Here is a 23702-nt window from a genome sequence, read left to right as displayed (position 1 = left end):
GTACTGTATGGATATGACTCTGATGTCGGTTTGACAGAACAGATGGTTAAACTATTATTTATTGCAATGGCAGTGGCAAGGTCTCTGGTGCTCCAGAACTGGAAGTAAATTCAAGTTCCTTTGTTTAATGTTTGGCTTCAAAAAATGAGGGATGTCAGAAAGAGTGAACTGCGATATGCACAGCGAATTGGTGGGACGAAGAAGTTTGACAAAATTTGAAGCTCTTACTTTGAGTAATGTTGGACTCTTGTATTCTGTGAATAATTTTTCTTATGTACTTTTATTTTTGGCTGCCAATTTATGTTATTGTCACATTGAAATTATGATACAAGAACTTCAATAAAAAATTTAAAAAAACAAAAAAACAATTTATATGCTTTAATCAATGTAAAGATTCATTTTGGTGCATCATGAAATATCTTTAGAAGCAACACAGTGGAGATAATAAAAAAAAAAAGAAAAACATAAAATTAGGAGAAGATGTGCACCAGAGGCTTCATTGTGGATTCTCCCAGAATTGTGACACAGCTGAAACATGAATTTACCAAGGTGGAATCAGGGATGATGTGTAACAATGGGATAGTCATACATGAGGTATATGTTTCTCATGTCTGTAAATGCGTAGTGGAATTACACAATTGGTAAAGTACAGCCCCTGCAATTGCAATACAATAGACTGTACAAAGCTGTTTGAAATACATGACAGAGTTCCTTACTTACCCCATCACTATCACAAATGGTTTTCACATTAATAGATAATGCAATTAATACCAGAGTGATTTCTATGTTATATTAAGGTATATGGAATTATACCATGGATAAAGATCTGATCATTAGCGAGGTGAGAAAAGGTTGTGAGACAGCAATTCTCAATAATGGGATAAAGGCCCTAATGAAGACGCAAAATATATTAATTAATGCAAGCTTTTGATTTAAATATTGACATTTATTTAATAGGACCTACATAACAGCACAAACGTTACGCAAAATAGATCGGTTACCAATGTGCCCCAGTTGCAGTGCAGATGCAGTGACATTCTTCCACTTGAATTGGACCTGTCTAGGAATTAAGAATCATTGATGGAAGTTGTGGAGGTTATGAGAGATATGTTAAGATGCCACTGTAGATGACACCCAAAGTTGGTCTATTATGGTTAACTCCATTTAACATGAAAAATAAGATAAGACAAAAAAGTAGCACCATTTACGTTGCTATTGAATAGGAGTAGGATAGCAATTTATTAGTCGTCTCGGATAGCATCCGAATTGAAAGAGTGGGTCAAAGATGTATTGGAGAGGTCAGAAGCAGATAAAATGCATATGAGTAAGATTGCCAAACTGGCTGAAAAGCACACTTCTCTAATGTATGTTTGACTTGCAACTATTCGCGCTGTATACTGAACAAGTTAATATATTTGAAAAGCAAAGAAGTTGTAAGAGGATTCTCCTGAACTTTGGATACAGTTGTATACCAGATGATCGTTTTCTCTACTCAGTTCAAGGCTGAACATAATCATGCTGACTTGTTACTAAAAGTGACATGCAATAGGTCTGGCATTTACGCGAGTTTGAGCTATTAACATTGTAAATGACAATGCCTTTTCTTTTTGTTTTCGTTTTTAAAACATAAATATAAGGCATTGTCCATTTACAATGTCAATAGCTTAAACTCGAGTACATGCGAGAGCTATTGCATTGCAAATGTTTGTTGCTCACTGGCACCATCGTTTTGCCTTATTAGCCAAATGGGCGCGTAAATCAAAGTTTTCTATAATATACTAGTGCTATTTTGGCCTCAGTCGTAGATGACAGACGCTGGGAATTATGGGATTACGTCCCACCTATTTGCAGAAGATGTTTGTTAATCAAATACAACGTCTTTGCATACTCTAGCCCGCATATAAACCAACCAGACAGCCCATACAAGAAAATTAAGTATGTGTAAGGATACGATGCCGGGCACCATTAACCTCAGCCAGAAGTCGAGGTGAGGCAAATAAAAATGAAAATGTTAAATCTTGGGACCGATTGATTTAATGTAAAAATGGGGTAATATCAGTGGGATTTGTGCAGTTCTGGCGTTATCCTGCCTGACATCAGGAAATTAAAGCAAGAAAATAAAGACAAGACATGAGGCTTGGGTGTATGCAGCACAGAGAGATGGGGCAGATAGAGGACGAGTGACGATGGTTATAACGAAGAAGCCTTTATTCAATGTGCTGAATGAGAACAGGGAAGCTTGCTAATCATCCCTGCAAGTTTAGGGTAGCATAACTGTGCTAGATATGTAGGCAAATACCTGTTTTACGTTAAATTAATCACATTTGATGCACTTTAAAATGCAGGTGAATAGAAAGGACAAACAAGAGCGTTGCGGGATGTCATTAGAGGTCACAACAAATACAGGTTGTCTCTGGTTGGTTGATGGAAAGGAGAAAGACCGTGAAACAGATCAGAACAATTTCGGCGGTGGTAAAATCATATTTTGAAGCCAAGCACAAACTCTATACTACAATATTTGAGTCAAAGTATTTCATGGTGCAGCAGCCAAATAAGGGGACAGCAGTGGGAAGAGAGACTCGATATTCCCGTAAATAGAATGCTCTCTTGAAGTTGGGGAGAGTAGCAAAATATTGACAATATGGGGTCAGAGAAGAACAAAGCGGAAATAAAATAACTGACACGTGGCCAAAGCTACGAAAGTCTGTAGTATGCCTTTGATCCTCTTTTTAGTTTTAAGCACGCATTTTGCACTTCTACCAATCGAAACCAGTCTACGTTTTTGTTTTGTTTTCCTTTTGTAACTGAGTTTTCGGAACTGTTATGTGCACGTTGAGAATTAAAAAAAGAACTGTTAATCAGCTTCAGTGTGGTAATAGAGAGTCAGGGAACAGCAGTGCAATGACTTGGTCACCCCGAAGAAAAGTGGCTTGGGACACCTGTGGAATGTGCAAATGAATGTACAACTTGACGCGGTAAGGGGTTGGCATTGATAGGAGTAGCAATTCCTGCCTCACCTTGGGGTCCCCTGGAGCTCCGCTTGCTATCGCTAGTCTTGGGGATAATGCAGGCAAAAAAGGAAGTTAGCAGGGCTATAAAAGCCTCATTCGTTTGTTGCCGTTTCGCTCCTTGGCAGTCTCCTAATGCTTCAATATCATAGGAATCTGTTTCGGGGCAGAATGGGGGACAAGGGGTCCAGCCTGTGACATCATCAGCAGCTGAAGGAAGTCTGACGCTACCTCAGGCCTTTTGGTGAACTGATGCCCAGGTGTGTTCGTATTAGTAATATAATGCTGCATATCACGAAAATGCTTGATCCGGAGAAATAGGATGAGGTAACATGCTAGGCTGACATTGTAGGATCATGGATTTTTTGGGGGGTCGCAGCTCGGCTTGCTCTTTGTGACCTCTGCGACGGCTATTGCAACCCTCAGAGAATGCAAAATAAAGGGCAGGAACACAGGGACTACATCGCCGTATTTCCTGCCATTGTTATTATACCAATAGAGAATAATATTGGATTGTTCACTATTGGTGTAATAACAAGCAGTGAAAACGATCTTGAAAGCGATCGCTTTTGAAAAAAAAAAAAAAAAGACGCCCGCGAGTGGTGCGCGCGCGCCACAGCGCAACAAGTGGTTTCAATTATCGCGCCGGTGTCTGGGCACGATAATTGAAACCACATGGCCTTTGGTGCGCGTAATAGACACCAATAGGCCATGGGTGGAGCAATGCGCCGCCTTTGGCCAATTGCGTGCTGTCTTTAATAAAAAGACGCACGCAAAGGCCAATAGCGGGCCACAAAAGGAAAAACACACGCACGAGCGTATGCGATTCCTGGCTCGATTTCTGAACCCCGTACAAGAGATCTCTCGCTGCGCGAACAGTGCTCTGCACTGCAACGCTAGGCGCGAGACCTAAAAACATTATTTGTTTGCATTATTGAATCTTAAAAAATCATATATGGAGATATTTGTTGAATTTCTGAATACCCACTGAATTCAAATAATTTTTAGAATTAATGTATAATTACATGCACAATCGTGTGAGTAGGCACTTCAATGAAACAGTTAGAGAATGGAAAAAAATAAACAAATGCAAATGAATCACCACCAAATTATCTATTATTTAATTCAAGAACTTCTACTTAAGGAGTCTTAAATCATGGTTACATTAGTGTAGTTTCTTTTTTACAACTGATTTTGTAAATGCTAAACACCTTGTACAATATGCATCACTGTGACACAGTAAATCGGAAATGTCATACAATTAGGATTTTTCATGAAAATATATAGAGTATCTTCTTTTGATCACTGTGACAATTTATGCAATCACCCGTACATCACTTAGTCAAAGGTCAACAAAAAGTTAAAAAAAAGAAAACAAATATCAGAAATTACTTTTTTTTTTATTGTTCAATGTTAGATTTGCCATACTGGCTGTAAACAAAATAGTTTGTACAGAACATGAATTACCAAGTCATTAAACTACTGAAATAAATTAAATGAAGACTTCTACTGTGTTCTGACACATGCAACAACTCTGTTAGAGAAGTTGTATCAACTTAATTCTTTGTAGCATTAATAACTCTGTAGCATATTCAAATATTTAGATATTAATTCTTAGGCAGTCTCTCTCCCTGGATCACATATTTCCTGTGGCCAGTTATTAAACATTTTCCAGGTTATCCCATGGAATTAATTATGGTCAAAATGCAATTTTTTACTAGTTCTCCCACAATATATCAAAGTTTAAAAAAACTTTGATGTGTATATCAACTATTAACATATTGCTTAAGGTAAACAGATGCAAAGGTAAGAATTATAATTGTATATTTTCTTTTACATGCTTACCTTGGTTATATGTTTGTAGTCAATACAGTGGCATCAATATAAGTATAGGTCCATCATTTTGACCGTGATATTGTGACCTACATCTGTCCTTGACTAATAAAATTCACCTTGCTACAGTAAAGGGTGCACAGAAAGGCAAATCTCATCTGCTGAAGCACAAACATTAACAAAGAATATAGGCTAACTATGGGACCACATTATTACACTGCAACTTTAACTTTCAGACGGCCAGGCTCTACCTATTCACTTATAAGGCAGAAATCCCCTTCAAAAACAGAACCCAACACTTTCTTGTGAAGTACAATCGCTTCTAGTAGTGGATTTTGGTATAAACCTATGGGTCTTAGGGTACTTGAAGTCTATACAGCAGCATTGCTAAAATACCTTGTAAACTAAGCTTCACTTAAGAGTCCTCCCAAATCCTCAACAAATATAAGCCAAAGAAGTCTAGTGAAGAAATGTATGTGAAATAACCACCTGTTATACATTTTGTGATCCCTTCAAAAGTGGTCATACAGATTTCAGACATCATTAGACTAATAAAGCTTCAAGTTTTTGGATTCAATATGAATAAAACCTATACAAGATGGATCATTGGCTCACAGAATAATTTCTGCAAGTCAGGATCAAAAAGGGATACATCTGTTAACTGAAGTAAGGTAAAACAATTAGGCAGGTGTTAACATTCTTTGTCATTTGTGATTCACAAACCTCTCTAAACAAAAATAAAGTAAAATAACAATGTGCTATTCCAGTTTTGTGGGTGACCAAGTGAGGAAGAAGGTAGTTATTGGAGGAAAATGGTAAACTCATCTCAGAAGAAATCATGGAAGTGCGTTGTTCTGAACTGGGCGCAGTAAACTGGGATCAGCCTCCATTAAAGAAGACAAAAAGCTGCAACATATCTTAATTTACAATACCAAAGTAGTAGGACAGAAGTGAGGTGGGTTCTAGAGTATTATGTTGGGTAGAAACAGTAGAAGATTCGATACGCAGAATGGTTCTTTAAGTTCATGAATTCTATGCTCCTTGGCAAATTCAGAAATTTAGAATCACACTGTAGAAAACACAGGCATATTTTCGTACCTCATTTTTGTTATACATGTCGAGCAATACAAAAATACCAAAATACATATAAAACACATGCAAGATGAAGAGCCAAGAGGAGAAAAGAAATGGACAATTCCGACCTACTTAATATTAAATTGTTAGGGACTCAGTATTGATATGTCACCGGTCACCTGCACGATTAGCACCGCTAATATCACAGTTGACCATTTGTTTTGTTATGTTTTAACTGATATTGTAATTCATGCCTATTTGCAGGTATCTGCGGGTCTGTAATTTTGTGTTGCCATTATCTACACCATACATCATCATGGAGTGCCCTGCCGGTAAAGATCACCAACAATAACTAGAACCATGGTACGCAGAAATAATTTAGAGCAGTGGCTTTTAACTTGTAGGCTGAGGGCCCCTCTGGGTCTGCAACGCCTACTTAGGGGGCTCCCAACTATTTAGCAAAATTCAATATTAAAATCAATAAGTATATGCAGATAAAGAACAAATAGTGATTTTTTATTAAACAACATTTTTCAGTATGTGTTTTTTGGATGCTTGTTTCTATATTTTTGTGCATTGTTTCGAGGTTCAAATCATATAAATTACTGAGATACAGGGTCCCCGGCTTTCAATAATGACTTTGTGGAGGTTCCCGCATTCCAGTAATGATTCAATGGGAGTCCAGAGAAGTCAAAAGGCCAAGAACTACTGGTTTTGACAGATTAGTCTCATTCTCAGATCACTTCCCAAATACAGTTTAGCAAAATTACCCATGATAAAATTGTTAAGAGGAAATTTACCATTATATAATAAAAAAGAAAGCCCTGACTCCACAATCAAAAAAGCTTTGGATTTTCCACACTAGGCAGGGTACCATGCTTGAAAACCACCTGCATCCCTGTATATCACTGACAATGATGGATAAAATGTCCTTAGCAATACAAGGCTCATATAACATCTACATAATAGTTTACAGGATAGTTGCTTAAATTTGCTACCTATCAATTTTCCAGGGCTCGACAAAGTCCTCGGTATAATTTATCCTAGTAGTACTTTAAATAGTCAACCATTCTGATATGTAGGCGGTGATCACAAATAGGTTCTCAAGATGAATCCAGTTCTGGAAAACATACAGGTGTTGCAGGCACCCTTAAACAGACATTGCCAAAGCCAATAGGTCTTACACGTTAAACCTGGCTTTGTCAAGGCTAGTTTTTTTTTTTTTTAGATGGCCACCAGACGTGATCACCAGCAATCATCAGAATAGTTTTCTTATACTTTAAAAAACTCCACTCAAAGATTGGCACTGCAGATCTGTGTGGAACTCAGAGCTCGGCTGGGAAGCTGGTACTGAGTTCTAATTAAGAGAAGAGGGTGAGGGCAACAGGGAGCCATAGGGAGGGAAAACAGACCCTCAGATGCACTGCAGTGCAAGGTTGGACCTCAGCAATAGAAGGATACATGCCATACAATCAAAACACAGTTAACGTGAAATGGTCCTTCGGCAAGATAACCACAAGAATAGGATGGGAAGTTATCACATCAGTAGCAGGGAAGCTAGACAGACAAGAAAGCCATCCAGTAATAAGGAAGAAACTCACTCAAAGCACACTCTATGAATTGTATTGTTCAAAATAGACCTTCTAGAATAAACAGTTAGATCTGTTTATGGGGAAAACCTCAAAATGAAGGGGATGCTTAAAGAAACACACATACATAAATATAATGATGAAAGAAACATGGAAAATGTAAACATATTTTGGCAGTGTTTTCTTGCACAAGTAAACAAAATCACAGTAGCAGAAGATCTTAGTTGAGCATATGAAAGTTAATTGTTAACAACCAGCTACTATCACATTCATACATTTTTCATTGCTTTATACAGAGTAGTGCATTTGAGGGTTGCCAAATATATGCCACCTAGAATACATTTTCGCCATTTATTTGATTTTTATGCCACCTTTCTGTCTTATGACTCGATAAAACGTGGTGTTCCTCCCATATCTATTCAGTTTAACGTTTTTGTTTTTATTCCATCAATGAGCAAATTCTACGCAGATCTACATTAAACTGTTTATCCCTGGGGAGATGTTTAGAGGCTCCAGCCATAAACCTCTTGCGTGTATAATGCTCGGACAGGAAAAATGGTTCCTGGCCAGAAGACAGATGAGATGTGGGTGTCACTGTTGTCTGATACTATGCAGAATTCTGATCTGGACCACTAAATAAACTAGAGTGAATGTGCAAAGCTGATTAATTTTCATGTGCTCTCTAGTTCAGCTTTCTTAAAAGTGTCTGTCCTTAAATGCTATTCAGACCTCTGAAAGTCAATGTTCAGGCAACAGTGAGCGGTGCTCTAGCTATCAGCAGATCACTTCCAGGTCTGACAGACAGAAAAATGTAGGGTCTTGGAAGATTCCATGGAAAAGAGGGAGTTATGGTTGCAATTTAGATTAAGGATTAAATTCACATCTGCCGTAGCAGAATTTAATGCACTTCAACAGTCAGGCCATGGCTATCATTAGCTTTTTTATTTTACTTAATTCTTCAACAGACCTGAACACTGTCTCATGCCTTGTTCTCTTAAAATGGTCCCTCTTTTTCATGTATATTCAAGAAGCAGTGGGAGATTACCCTAAGTGCAGAGTCAAAGCCCCGACACTCCCACCTACACTTTCCAAAGTACATTTGAAGTAGCCTATACAAACACTCATTAGAAACCAATCCAAATATATTTCTATATTAAGGCTTTTTAATGAACATATTAAAGAACAATTCTACAAGTTGGACTTGTCTATCACTATTCAAACAAAGTGTTGCCAACCTATAAAACAAGGACCTTCTTGTATGTGTGAGAGAATGTAGTTCAATCTGAGTATCCTTTCTATCACCTTTGGTCTGTCTCCTGAGAACCAAACCACACGGGCAATTACACTGATATTGATTGGTATAGTGTCTACTGGGATCAATGACAGATCATTTCACGCAAGTCACCCAATTAACAACAGATCGTTAAACACTTCCAGACAAACTATACTATAGAGGCCCCATCTAATCCCCACCTTCTTTTCCCTAGACTAATTTAAAACCACCTTATGGGAACTTCTCAAGAATGGCCCCTAATGTATGCTCATCTTTTCAGATCTAGTGTGTAAAAACTCATAACAGGAGCCTGTAAAGTTTTGCAAATTAATGGTCAACCTTCATCATGATTGCTACAGAATTACAATCCAGTTTGATCATTGATATACCCTGTCATACAGGTCTTGATTCACGCATATGCCTTAATATCAACATATATGTTAAGATGATCCACACTATCTGAACAGGCTGCCCTCTGCCCATAAGCTTTTAAAAATGTTGATTTGCTATTGTTTTTGATAAACACAATACAAAAATAATTTATTTTCTATCCAAAAGATTAATTAGGAGCCTGAATTAAAGTGAACAGGATTTGATCAAATTCAGCCAGTTAAGTAAAAGGTTTGAAATCAGTTTTCTATAAGGGGTTCTTCGTGAGACTGAGAAGGAGAAAATTCATCTGTTTAAAAGTGGATAACTGAAGAGAACATAATTTAAGTGCCACATATAACATAATTCTTTATAGTTGTTTGGGTGAGGTTTGCCACCAGTACAACAGCAACATTGGTAGATAATTAAATTATGAATATACATGAAGAAAATGACTGCAGTATTTTCTGGAAGTGCTTCATGAAAACTTGCATGTGAAAAGACACTTTGATACATTTGGCTCACAGTGTGAAATCACACATCCAAAATGAAAAAGCTCTAATGGCAAGTAAATCAGGACTAGCTAAAGTTGTCACACAGAACAATGGAGTCTTTTAGCAGCACTGGCACTCAATTTCTTACTACAGCGTAAACAATTTGTAGGTAATAATTCACAGCAAATCAAATTATTAGAAAGGGTGAACCCTGTGCAATGTTTTGTTCCTAATACCTCATTGCTGAAGAACCTACCTGTACAGTTGAAAAGCAGATCAACTATGTTAAGTCATTGTATAAAAGTTAAGTTCCATAGCAGCATGTTTTGAAAAACAGTAGTCCCTCTCCGGCATAAACTCCTGCGGCATATTTTTATTACAAATTTGAGAGGTATTAGACTGGTGGAATTAAGGCAGCATTTTGGCAGAATTTTAAAAAACATTAGATGAACAAATGATGTGTTGCTCTGTCACCGTTGGGTGCTGTACCAGTTCATACAGCGCACCACAGCTTTTGTCCAGTTATCCATCGTAGGCTCATAAAATGTTCGCTTCTTTTGTGGCTCAAAAAGAACATCAGTCTGTCTCAGTTTCTTTAGTTCTTCTTTGCTGCTCCAGAATCCTAAAGGGAAGTTACCAGAGTGTGTTGTTATTACCACATACCATGACCTAACATCTAACACAACAGCACAACATATCACTCATATGCTACGTCATCTTTCAATACAAAAAAACTGCTACAGAGTTTAACAAATTTCAGCTGCTATGGTCAGGTGGATGGACCTATGTATCCCTCTCCTGATTTTAGAGTGAGTGACGTTTTTATACAGTATTGTTTTTAGGTCTCACCTGAGCCTGGCGAGACATTTAGTAAGTTGGCTTCAAAAATCCGACCACACGCTTTTTGTGTGGCCTAAACGTGCGGTTACGCGCACAGTTATGAGCACAGGCGCAATCTGGATTTCCTCGTCATGGCTTATTAAGCGCATCGCTCACGAGCACCCTTACAGCGCGAGATCCCGATAACTTTCGCAGCCACGTCACTTTCATGGCCGCGCAGCCAATGCTTGTTTTTTTACTTTAATAGTGAGCGCGGCGCCCACTTAACGGACACCACGCTCTGCAATAGGTATCGCTTTTGCAAAATCAAGCAATTGCGAGACCTATTGCATTGTAAATGTTTGTATTAGTTGTGTTAAGGCAGGTCACGAGGCGACTACAAGGCTCAGCGCACAGGGGCGGTGGCTTTTACCCCCTGCTGAATAGTTCTTATGGGCTAGAGTTCCTGTGTGCTCGTTACCGGAGGCAGGAAGTAGCAACATCTGCACCAAACCGGCTCTCATCCACCTTTTGAGAGGTCCAAACTTTAAGTTCAGAGCTCATCCTGCAGCATAGGTACATACTTGAACGTTTTCGGTGCCGCCTGCATTTTATGCGCGAATGCACGCAATAACATAGAAGAAGGTTTGATCCACTGTACTTGATTCTCAAATGGCATTATACAGGCAAAGCGTTAATCGATCGCTAATATGTCCACGTTTGACCAGTCTACAAGAAATATTGCTCAAAAGGCCTCAATAGCTTTTTTGTCAGATTTAGAACAGCAAGCTCAGCCAAGGTCAGAGTGGCTGGTGATGGAAGTGTATGGCATGTTCTGGTGCATAAAATTATTTCCCGATTCCAGTTAGCAAAAATTACTCTATAGATTTATACCAAGCTCTGCATAAAATTCGTGCCTGTTCCTCTTATCATTCTTCTGTGGTTTTGGTGTAAAGTTGCACAGTAGGTTTTATTGTATAATCATTTAGAATCCGTAATAATATCGGAATGGAGACTGTAATTTTGACTCGGTTTTAGAGTCTGTCGCATGTAATGGATGCTGAGATTAGAGATTTTTTTTAAACTTGAATGCTATGCTACTTTATCTATAACATAAGTGAACCCTTTCTGCGCTTTCCAGGGACCCGGGCTATAGGGACGGTGCTCAGGGCTCAGCTGGCTCTGTCTGTTCTTCTCCCGATGAGGCCAAGGTTCGCCTCTTGAAAGTGCAGACAGTCTGTAGAATTCCTAAATTAACGCAAGGCAGAGGAATAACATGTTTTCGGTAGGTGCCCGTCATCTGCCGAGGAGTAGTCTCCTCTCGCAGTAGCATGGGAGCCCCCGCCATCAGCCGGAGCCAAGTAGTGCTCCACCAGTGTTAGGTAAGCGGCATCGTGTTTATCAGCCGCATAAATACATACATGCCAACATTTTAGAGCGAGCAAGTGGCAGATTAAAACAAGCATTTGCAATGCAATAGGTCCCGCATTTGCGATAGTTTAAGCTATTAGCATTGCAAATGACAATGCCTTTTATTTGTTTTAAAAAACAAAACATAAATAAAAGACACTGTCATTCATAACGCCAATAGCTCAAACTTGCGTAAATGCGAGACCTATTGAATTGCAAATGCTTGTTTTCAGGTGTCATTGAATTAGGTGTGGCAGGGTTGTTGGTTGTGGTTTCTCTCTTTGGGTTTACAATACTTTTATCCTCATTTGGGTGTGCTGAAATTGGAAGTGTATATCATGCTACATTATGTACACAGGTGCAGTGATAGTGTGCCAGTTATTGACAACAGTTAGCAGTCTAGTGCTGCATATGAAAAGCTAGGCAATCACATTGTTGTATGAATGTGATCGGATTTGGTCAGTCAATCAGTCATCTTAGATTCTTGAGGTTGACTTGACTGGCAATAAAGGACATCAAGTCAGTGGACATTCCTCCTCGATGTGAAATCTTTCCCTCGTGGTCTTGTATGGTGAGACTCCATTGGACCATCTCCTTAATAAGTGTGGCGGAGGTGCCGCTTGCTCATTACATCAAATGCCCATGATTAAGCTATCTTAGTATTACTGAGTTTGTGTGAGAGGTTGGTGCCCACTCATATAGAGAGTTGGTAGGCTCTAGGAACACCAAAGGCAGAGTTACCCTAAACAGGGATGCTTGACAAAATGAAGCTGACTCTTGTAAGGAGCAAAAATGTAAAGTGCACACTTTCCCTGTTTGTGTCCGGCACACCTTAAAACAAGTGCGCAAACAGGGAAAGGTCACTCTCTTACATGGAATACGCTGCTCCCAGGCCAGCCAATAACTCGCACTGACTTGGGGGCAGCGGATTCATGTGAAAAACTGAGGCGCTGCTTTGAAGCCCCTCCATGTTTTCACAGTGCAGGCGGCAGCCGCATGCAATTTTAAAGGCGATTAGAGATCCCCTTGCAGGCGGGTGCAGTCAGTGATGTAGCTAAAGCCTTCAATGTATTGAGAATTCATACCGGACGCCTGCAGAGGAAACTCAGCCTCAAATGTCCAAATTATCTCTCTAGCTATAGAACCGAAAAACCGTTTCACCTAGCTACATGAAGGAACACTGAACAACCCATCTTTGCTGGGGTACCACCAGGATGAAACGTATACCTCTTCCGGTTTCAATCCCTGGACAAATGGTATCCCAATTTGTTTTTAGGAGGTGAACCTGGCACTCTATGCCGATAACGTTGCTGTCATTTCAAAAGTCATCTTTCAAAACGGCCTAGCATAATAGCCTAAAGTGGGGGTGGATGAAGAAAGAAAGAGAGAAATAGAAATATAGATTAGAAACACAATTATAACCCTTTCTCGTATGAATCAAAGGTTGTACAACTAATCATCATAGGCAGTTCAGCTAGAGGACACCTCTCTCTGACCTAAGATCAGGTATATAGCATCAGATCGGCCCTAATCCAGCTCGGAAACAGTCAGTCAGTCAGTCCTACCAAGGTTACTTCCAATCTTGTAAAGGTGAACCTTCTCATTTTGTGAGGCCATATAGTCTCTGGCCACCTCAGGCTGTTAAAGTGTGAAGGCCTTCCCTTTGTATTTCCCCTGCAGCCTTGGCAGGAAGCAACGGGGAGGTCGCCACCTTCCCCTTGTCCCCCTCAGCAGAATGGAGCTCCAAAAATAGAGCAGTGATGGAGCTCCTTCAAGTAGCAGCCATTTTGCAACTCAGCTGGCTCTACACCTCTCAAAGAACTGATTTCAACTCATTGCTGATATTACAGCAAACCCACTTGTCCAGTAAATACAAGGCAGCACAATGCTGATGATGTGAGGCTACTCAAGTAGATATAGATCAAGAGGACAACAAGTATTTGACTTAAAACTGAACCATCAGAGTTATAGCACTGAAGCTCATGTATCAGCATCCAAACACCAACCTTTCCAAAAGAAATCCGACAGGCGTAACTCAATATAAATGGTAGATAACAATACAGGGGACTGAATACTTTGTAGATGATAAAGATAGGAATGATAATTTATTTCTTGAGTATGCATTTTTTAAGGTATGAAACAGATCGGAAAATTGGGAACCACACACTTTCCAGCTCCAGCCGCTATACTTGAACTGATGCCGGCCTCTGGGCCAATCCTAGAAATTAGCCCATCTGCTTCCCAGTGATGTATGCTGACACCAGGGCTCACACCTAGGATTAGTGTGCTTTGCCAGTGGGGAGCAGCGAATGGTATTTTAGTGAGAGGAATTACATTATTTTTAATACATTTCATAATTTGGGTAGCTATGACCCATACCACTCCTCACTAAGGAAGCCAGTCTTAGAGTATATTGATTTTCTGAACACAGGAACTGTATACAAGTAAAGATGTGCCTACAGTTATTTAAGAAAGGAATTTCTGCAGTGGGTACTGGAAAGGGGATAGGAATATGAAAGCAGCTTCTCTCCTGATGGCGTCATAAAAGGTCCTTTCACACTGGCCCTGCTAGACATATAGGAGTGCAGGTAGTTGGTGGCTTTGTCCCAGTCATACAAAACTATGCACAAGGATATGCAACAACTCATCTTACATGGACACAGCCTGTCTTGAGTCATGTATGACCTGTTGAGCCTTTACGCCCACCTCGGTCCTGGTGGAGGACAAGCTGTAACTTGGCGTACAGCCGTGAACAGGAAAATTATGATGCTAGCCTCATGGCTGCTGCCTCCTTTGTTTGAGACAAGGGTCTTGAAGGCTGAGACTGGGAGCCAGGCCAAGCATGCTTCTTCCCAGTTGGTGGTGGGTTGTCCTACATAGTCATGCACTACCATGAGAAGTGATTGTTGGTCCAGTCTACTCACTCACTTGGTCAATAAAACACTGCATATGGATCTCAAAGGGATAGACTGGGCCTCTCACATGACTAGCGATGAATGCAGTCAAGCACCTTAGATATCTTGGAATGGTGAAGGATCTTCGGTTATCTATTGTTGTATCCTCTAGTTATCATCATCATCATAAAACTGTATTCGATTTGGCAAACAAATCATAAAAGCACACAATTAACAGTTCATTCAATAAGAGTATAACAATAAAAATACATAGTTCCATTAAAACATCAGTAGTTCAATAGGAGTACTGAGTGATGCAGGCAGATAAATGGAAAGCAGGGATGACGACTCAAAATAAAAAATATTTAAAAAGTAATCTGTTCCAGAGTTTGTTTCTCGACATTTCTCTCATACATAAAGATGAATCAATCATCTCCCTGTAAAATAGGTAAAGTGCATGTGCAAATCTACAATTTTCCTTTCTATTTGTTTTAAAAACAGAACATGGTAACCACATGGTAGCTACATTATCTAAGTCTTGATGGTCTCATTTAACCATATCGTTTTAGTATTCGAAGCGCTCCTTTTATAAAATTTAAAACGGCAGCACATGTATCAATGGAGTCAAGCGAATATAAATAGCTAAAACCTTCTCTATAGGAACAGTGATGGCGAAGCCTGAATATCAGGAGCAAAGATTTGGACCACTAAGTTTTATAAAGTGCACAAAACAAAGACTAGATTGTTTTGGCTGCGTTGTCACAAGGACAAGGCAAGAGATTATCAGACCATCCACCTTAGTTAGGAAAAGCTACCAGGAAATGCCAGAACCCAAGCGGAACATTGTTAGATAAAATCTAAGTTGTGACTCCAAAAAGAGAGATAGATAAGGTTGTGGCTGATTCATGGGGAGACTAGCATTGCCCGTAATCAAAGAGCTTTGATGAGTCAGTAGCTGCTGATGGTGTGCGCTTGTTCTTGAAAAATATAAGGATTAATTAGAGGTTTTACTTGAGAAGGCATTTTAAGAGGATCGTCAAAAAACTGTATTAAACCAAACTCAATGAAAACACTTTCGAGATAACCAAACCGTGGGAGCCTCTCAACGTTGGACAAGGAAAGACATTCCATTATAATGGATTTTGAAAAGTCTAGCTGCATTAGAAGCGAGATTTTGACCCATTGCAACGCATGGGCGTGACCAATGCAATCCTCAATGTTCTTTTTCCAAAACTTAGTGGGTTTGCTAAACGATCAGCACATCCATTCATAGTCATTATTTTCCCAAAATTTGTAAGAACATACATTTTATGTGGGTGCTCCCATGGTGTTACACTACCCACCCACCAGGGTGTGTTTACACTAGATCTGCAAAACAGCCTAGAACAATTTATAGCCAAAATACACCGAAGCACACCCGATCGTTGTAACTATTATCCATAAACAGTCAATCTTTGGATAGAACTTGTTGCGTCTCCTTCAGTAATGTGTGTTCATAATTTCCTTTTTTTAGTGGATTTCTAAAAAAACTCTTGAATCAAAAAATGGAAAGCACTTGGATAATTCAATTGAGGGCGGTGGAATGTGGATTAAATATTGATAAGGAGATGTGTGAATTTCTGTAGAAAGTATGAAAAGTCACATAATCTAGAATTACTAACATCACCGCATCCCATATCTGTGCACATAATACTAGCTAATATGCACTTACATCTAGAATGGGTGTCGTCACTAATGATCAACTGCATGTCAACTATACACTTGGATTTGATTGCCTCTTTGTGTATAATTAATCTAAATATACACTAAGGAGGTATATTCTCCATTCTTTTCTCCTTTGAATACACTACTGAGCCTTTGCGTCTCTTTATATGTAGTATGAAAATGCAATCATTCGAGTATGTGCAATAATTCTGTGTTTCATTAAACACATACTCTTTCGCATTAAGAATTTGTTGAATAATGTAAATGAAGCCATTGTGCCAGATGTTGTAGCTCGAGGCACATTCTGAACTTGTATAGATAAGTATAGCTGAGTATCAATACATATATGTATATCAGCATCTTTTTGGAGCAATAATTTCTAAACAAGAAAGTACAATAGGTTTATCAAAAGAAATTTTAAGTTATGTCCACCCATGTTTTTGCTTGATGCCGATTTATTTCTTTAATGTCCCTTTTCAACATTGGAATATCTTAAACGCGTCATATTTACAAGATGGCGTCTACCGATACAGACAACAGCTATATGCCAATCGGTATAAATGGAAGTACTCACTTTGTTTTTAATGTAAACTGCGAACTCTATAGATTACACTATAGTGACATTTATATCATACCAATTAACTTACACAAATGGTCCATTAATTGTCGGGATCATATAGGAGAGTTTTAAAATGTAAAAAGGAGATTTTTATTAAAAAAAATACATGTATCAATCCATTATTCTATGATTATATTTGTGCTACAGCCATCGTACATGCAGCACCAATTTCTATTAAGTACAAAAATGAAAATACGATTAACAAATACCACTTAGCGTTAGAATATGACGGACAAATTAGAGTCCGCTTTCGATGCTTATGCACAGTTTAACTAAGAGACTTTATAAAGATGGTGCCCGCAATCCGTCAGCGTGCTGTCCGCATTTACGAGAAGCAGAGATCGCAACAATACAGAGGTAAAAGGGACATTATAAACTTTTTTGTTATATATGGCATCTTCTAAGGGGGAACAGGGTAGATATTATAGTACGGAGATTTAACACGATACTATCATGTTAAAATACATTTGGCATTTTGTCTTTGACTTTGTGGTTCCAGATAGGACTTATCAAGGTCCAAATCAAGGAAAAGTTGGCTTTGCAAGCATCCCTTGGATAGGAGAGATATGCGCCTTCTAAGTGAACAATTTTAAGATTAGCTGGAGTGACATTGTACCCTGTATACTTGCATGGGTAAGGAACTCTTTTCGTTTTCTTACTTGATAAAATAGTTTTACTAATTATTACAACTTAAACTAAACTTCTCAACATGTGAGTGTTACAAGGGGAATTAAAAATATTCCTCCTCTCATCGGGCCCACCAATTTTCTTTTCGTAGATAATACAACAATAGAAGTGATTTAACTAACTTGAAGCATACGACTAATCGGGAACTACTCTTTGAAAGGTGAGGCTAATGATACAATGGTCGGATAGGCTTCTAAATGGCATCTGAGGGTTCACACTCTTCTGGCTTTGGTTATAAATGGTCAGTGAGGTGGTCACCTACACTAACGGAATTGCATCTATCGATCTATTTCTATGCATCTTGGAATCATATAAGCAGAGATAATCAGACAGTTATTTGTGTAATTGGCTTGTCTTTCCATACCGATGTGGTCATCTCAACTCTTACGGTTTTCTCTTAACCTTCACGTTTTCTTATTTTGGGCATAAGTGGTGTATTCATTCTTTAAGGCATTTAAACTATTCTCTTTTCAACTACACAAAGGATTGAACATCTTGAATAAAACGAATTTGTATTGAAGTGAATTAGACACATCAGTAGGTGTTTATACATGATAACACTATTGATATCAACTATAAATGCTTCCAATGTTGTTTGTAATGACTTTTCTTAGAGAGGTTTTAATCATATAACAAAAGGGCATGTACAAATGTTGTGTTTTTAAATGTGACTATAGTAGGTCGCAGTATATACAAAGAGTCTATATATATCTTTTTGCAGCCTTGAGAAAGCCCAGAGGGGGCGAAACGTACGTCGGCTGCTGCTGTTCTCTATTGGTTATGAAATGAAATAAAGTGAATAGAAGAACCTGATTTAAGAGTTTTTTTAGAAATCCACTAAAAAGGAAATTATGAACACACATTACTGAAGGAGAAACACCAAGTTCTATCCAAAGATTGACTGTTTTTGGATAATAGTTACAACGATCGGGTGTGCTTCGGTGTATTTTAGCAATCCTCAATGTACTCCAGGCCCAGTAGTGTGATCATTTCTATAACAGGCCTCTGGCCCAATTTAGCCGCAATATGGAAGAGTGCTTCCATTGCTCTAATCGTCTGCTGTGCCCTTAGAGTCAACAGGGGGTCCCAAGATAGCTGTGTGTTAAAAAGGATACCTAGATAAGAGATATTTTGGACTTTATTGAACCGATTGCCCTGCACAACAAAAGATTTTGACTTAGTGGACTTGGGGCCACACACCATGACGGAGAACTTTTTGTAATTCACTTTTATGTTCAGGGATGACATAAAATCTACAAGGGTGTCTAAATATCTCTGGAGGCTCATAGCTGTCCTTGCAAGAAGGACTGCATCATCTGCGTAGAATAATGTTGTTAAACATCTTTGGGCAATCCAGTTCTTTTTGCAGTAAATGTGCCTCTAAGCCATTTGTATATCAACAATAAATAAGAAAGGGGCCAATATACAACCCTAAAGGACCCCCTCTGTCGAAACAATTGAGTTTGTTATCTCGCCATCAGTGTCATAGCGTATTTTATCCATGGTGTTAGTGTGTAACCTTCGGAGCACAACATCTAGGGGTTCGTCCACCCTCATATCTCCCATCATGCTCCACAATCTGTCACGATTGACAGTATCAAACGCACTGGATAAGTCCATGAAGGCCAGATTTAAAGAGCTCTTCATGGACTTAGTGTATTTACTGACAATCAGTGACTGATTTAAACATTGTTCAGTCGTTCCCATTCCTCATCTGAAACCATACTGAGACTTCTTGTAGGGGCTTCAGAAGGCTGACCACACGCTCGTGCGTGTGGTTTTGTTATCGTTGCAGGCCATTGGGCGTTGCGTGCGGCTTTCTAACAAAGACAGCACGTAATTGGGCAAATGTGGGCGCATGTCCCGCATTTGCCCCGCCCATGGCATATTGGTGTCTGTTACCCGCACGGCCGACATCTGTTTTGCATTATCGCGCTCGATAATGCAAAACAGATGTCTCGCTGTGGCGCGCGCGCGCACCACTCGGTTTTATTTTCCAATTCTGAAGTCGGTCCTGCAGGAAATCAGAAAGCAGATGCTGAGCTTGTTGAATAGTTATTGTTGTCCCAGCCAATTCTAGTGCTTCAAGCCGCCACTTGCCTCCTTCTTCAGGGTGTCACGGGATCTCAGCAAGTCCCCGAGGAGGGGATATTTCCTGAGGAACAATGATTCTATCCTGCTTGGAACTACGGGGACGCTGTTTTACAAACACCGTCCTTTCGAAGTCCGAGGGTAAATATATGTGCCACATACAGTGTTGAGCTCATTATTGAGCAAAGCTAGTTGCGCACACTTAATGTAATAAAACGAGTACCTCTCTGTGAGCCCAGTTAGGTTTTGAAACTGGTCGTCAGTTTGGGTTTAGATGTCTTGTCGTTGAACCTCTAGAAACAGCTCTTTCCATTACCAAATAGCTCTGTAAAGCGGTATTGTTAATTACATGTTTTGGATGCAGGCGTCGAATTAGGAGGCACTGTAAGGTTAAAGGCATCCGATCACGGAAATGAAAACATTTGGGGCTGTGTGCCTGCTTGAAATAGCTGCTGCTTTGGGGTAGTACTTGTTGAGTAACCGGGGTATCCATGAATAATAAAGGACAACATTTTGACCACGGTGTTTGAATGGCATTTTTCAGAGTTAGTTTGATGCTGCACACAGGAACCGTTCCGCGGTCATTGGTATTCTTACCTCATTAGTACCAGTTTAATGCCTGAATGCAGAACTAGTTAACATCAGCAAAGGGTCTGCCACGGCTTTGCGCCACGTGTGGCTTGTTTATTTGACTAACTTTGAATCGGTGTGAGCTGGGAACTTTTTGTTGTTGTTAGAACCGGCAAATGACGCAGTAGGTGATGGGATGTGAGGCAAGTGTAGTAGCGCTGAACATGAGGGAGGGAGTGCGTTGGCATTAAGCGCACGGTAGCTATGATGCAGCAGAGTTTCATGAGAGTGAGGAAAAGGTGATTTGTGTATCAGCGCTACACATTGGTTGGATGAATTGTTGAGAAAAGAGGTGCTGTATAAACCAGCATTTGCAATGCAATAGATCTCGCATTTACGCTAGTTTAAGCTATTGGCATTGGAAATGACAATGCCTTTTATTTAAGTTTTAAAAACCAAAACATAAAATAAAAGGTATTCTCATTTACAATGCCAATAGATCAAACTCATTTAAATGCGAGGCCTATTGCATTGCAAATGCGTGTTTAAAGATAGAGACCACAGTAGCATCTTTCCACGTTGTGGGCAAGGGGCCTCTAGTCAATGCATAACATTTCTTGGAGATGAACAGTGATGAATCTTAGAAGATATTAGAAGCAATCTGATATAAGGATATGATTGCTATAGCAAGTCTTGATGTTGGGTGTTAGAACCGGGAATCTCTAGTTGGCACAGGTATGCACTTGCGACAAGCAGGGACTCTCAATTCTAAGTCAGAGTAAGGGGATCACCCTTCCAAATAACCCCTGCTCACCCTTTAGGTAGTGTGGCGCAAGCAGTCAAGACTATTCTCAGGGCGTCATAGGTCAAGCATTTGTGAACACATATAGTAATACAATGACACACCACAAATGGACACCAGTCAAGGTTATATCAAAAATAGTTCTCTTTATATAAGGCTTAGCACAAGACCAGAATAAAGATTAAAATGACCACAGTATTATTTTAAAGTTCAATGTTCTTGTAAAAAGGCTTAAAATACAAAAATAGGCTTCTTTTAGTCAATTCTGATTTTCAGGCTTTGTACGGTTCGTACCTGGGTGTGCGACTCGTCCGCATTAAAAACAAGGAAAGTACAAGTCAAACAATCGGTGCGGACTCCGGGGTCCGTGACGCGCACGCTGCGGTGCGAACAGAACAAAGTACCTTAAGTTCGTGGGGTCCGCGACAGACAGTGCGGGACAAGTTGATGGGTCCGGGTCGTAGTTCGGCAGCGTATTCAGATGCAGGTTGGGTCGTGGCGTCGGGACGCGGCGTTGGTACGGGACCTTCAGGGATACGTGCGGATGGCCCGGATCAGCTTGCAGAGTCCGTGGCGTTCGGCGTTCGAGCCGTACCTTCGGTGCGGATAGGCGGCGACACTTCTCGGCGCCGTACAGCATACGGGGAGGATCAGCGTACTGCGGCTTCTCGGCTCTGAGTACGGCATGGTGCAGTACGTAAGCAGCGTACGGACCGTACCTGCGGGACGATGGAGCTTGGGTCCGGCGTACAGGGTTCGGCAGCCAGTGTTGTACGTCTCGAATCGGCGGGGAAGGTTAGGTGCAATGCGGCCGGGAGGGATACGGCGCGTACTAACGCTTTTGGATCAGCTAAGACGCACGGTGCCGGGTGGCAAAGACACGGCTTCGCGGCGGATGGGGTACGAGGCGTACTGGGGCCAAATCCAGCGGGAAACAAGCACAAATCGTCCAGGCAACTCAATTTTGGAAGGCAGATGAGTCCAATGGTCCTGGGACTCAGTTCAGGGGGCAAGCTCTTCTTCCAAGCCCTTGGAGATAGTTTAAAAACAAAGTGCAAAGTCTCTTTCAGTCTTTTCCCTCTCCTTTCTCAGCAAGGCACCAACTGCAGGCCAATCCCCCAGGTCAGGGAACGTTACTCCTCCTTCAGCTTCTTCCAGGTCCTTCTGGTCAGGCAGAGTTCCTTCGTGGTTCAATCAGGATCTGATTTCTTAGGAGCAGGGCTCCTACATTTATACCAAGTTTCTTTTGTCTTTACAGGCCAGGGGGGCCTTTGCATAATCCCAGTCCAGTTCTTTTCAGTGAGGAGCACTTTGTTGTTGGGACTCTGGCTTCTTCTTTCAGCAGGCAGGGCAGAGACATCAGACGCTCCCCAGGGGGTGGAGCCAGCATTGTGATGGCAGAGAACTGCCCTATTCAGAGTCAAGGTGCACTCCTCCCACCCATCCTGGTGTAATCTCTCTATTCACCACCTGGCAGCCCCAGCCTGTCTCCTGGAACTTCCCAGCCCTGTCACTCAAGCTACACACAAAGAAGTTAGCCCTCCCCTCCAGAGGCGGACTGAAATGGTTAGGCACGCAAAGGCTAACTTTCTAAAAGTAGCATTTGCAAACCCAGGATATTAAAATAACCTTTGCTAAAAGATGTATTTTATTATTCTGAGTTCAGGCATACTAAACATGAATTTCTACCATGCTTCCTGAGCCTGCTAGGATTACAGAGTGTTATAATCTAGCAGCCCATTCTGGCCTATGGAGAGCAGGTAGCCTTACAATAGTGAAAAACGAAAATGGCTGTAATTCACTATTAGGACATGCCACACACCTCAGGGCATGTCCTACCTTATCCTTACAATGCACCCTGCCCTAGGGCCTACCATAGGGGTGACTAATATGAAGGTAAGGGAAGGTTTAGGGACTGGCAAGTGGGGACACTTGCCCAGTCAGCATGACAGTACCAGACTGCATGCAGGTTCTGCAATGGCAGACCTTAGACACATTTTACCAGGCTGCTTCTGTGGGTGGCACAACCAGTGCTGCAAGCCCACTAGCAGCATTTGGATATACCAGCCCTGGGCACCCCTGGTGCACTCTACTAGGGACTGATAGTAAACCGAATAAGCCAAACATGGAAGTCAATTCACATAATACACTTTCCCATAGGGAGCATTTGCCCTGTGGCACTGGATGGCAGTGTCACAGGGCCCTGAGCAGCTAACACCAGCACAAAAATAAATTGAGGCACAGACAAAAATGGAAGGGTGACCCACGCCAATGGTGCCAGGTCTAACACGTGTCCCCTCCAGCTGAAATGTGGGGAGAACTACCCTACCCCAGGGAGTTCTCATCACTAAGGCGGAAAAATCTGGAAAGACCATCAGCGTTGGCGTGGTCTGTACCGGGGCGATGTTCCACCGTGATATCCATCCCCTGTAGGGAAATGGACCACCTCAACAACTTAGGATTCTC

General features: G+C 40.6%; 1 protein-coding gene across 2 annotated transcripts in view; it reads right to left on the bottom strand.

Annotated features, from left to right (window-relative positions):
* Positions 1 to 4389: 4389 nt before the first annotated feature.
* The window catches only part of GK5 (glycerol kinase 5), a 246835-nt gene continuing 227522 nt past the window's right edge, over positions 4390 to 23702 (bottom strand). For both annotated transcript variants that reach the window (XM_085633633.1, XM_085633634.1), the window contains one exon: positions 4390 to 10262. In XM_085633633.1, the coding sequence (XP_085489759.1) occupies positions 10111 to 10262 (152 nt within the window). In that variant the 3' untranslated portion in view covers positions 4390 to 10110. The remainder of the gene's footprint in view (positions 10263 to 23702) is intronic.

The sequence above is a fragment of the Triturus cristatus genome, chromosome 11 (assembly GCF_964204655.1).
Source record: "Triturus cristatus chromosome 11, aTriCri1.1, whole genome shotgun sequence".
NCBI lineage: Eukaryota > Metazoa > Chordata > Amphibia > Caudata > Salamandridae > Triturus > Triturus cristatus.
Note: the sequence above shows the minus strand (reverse complement) of the source record. Positions and strands in the feature narration are given on the sequence as shown.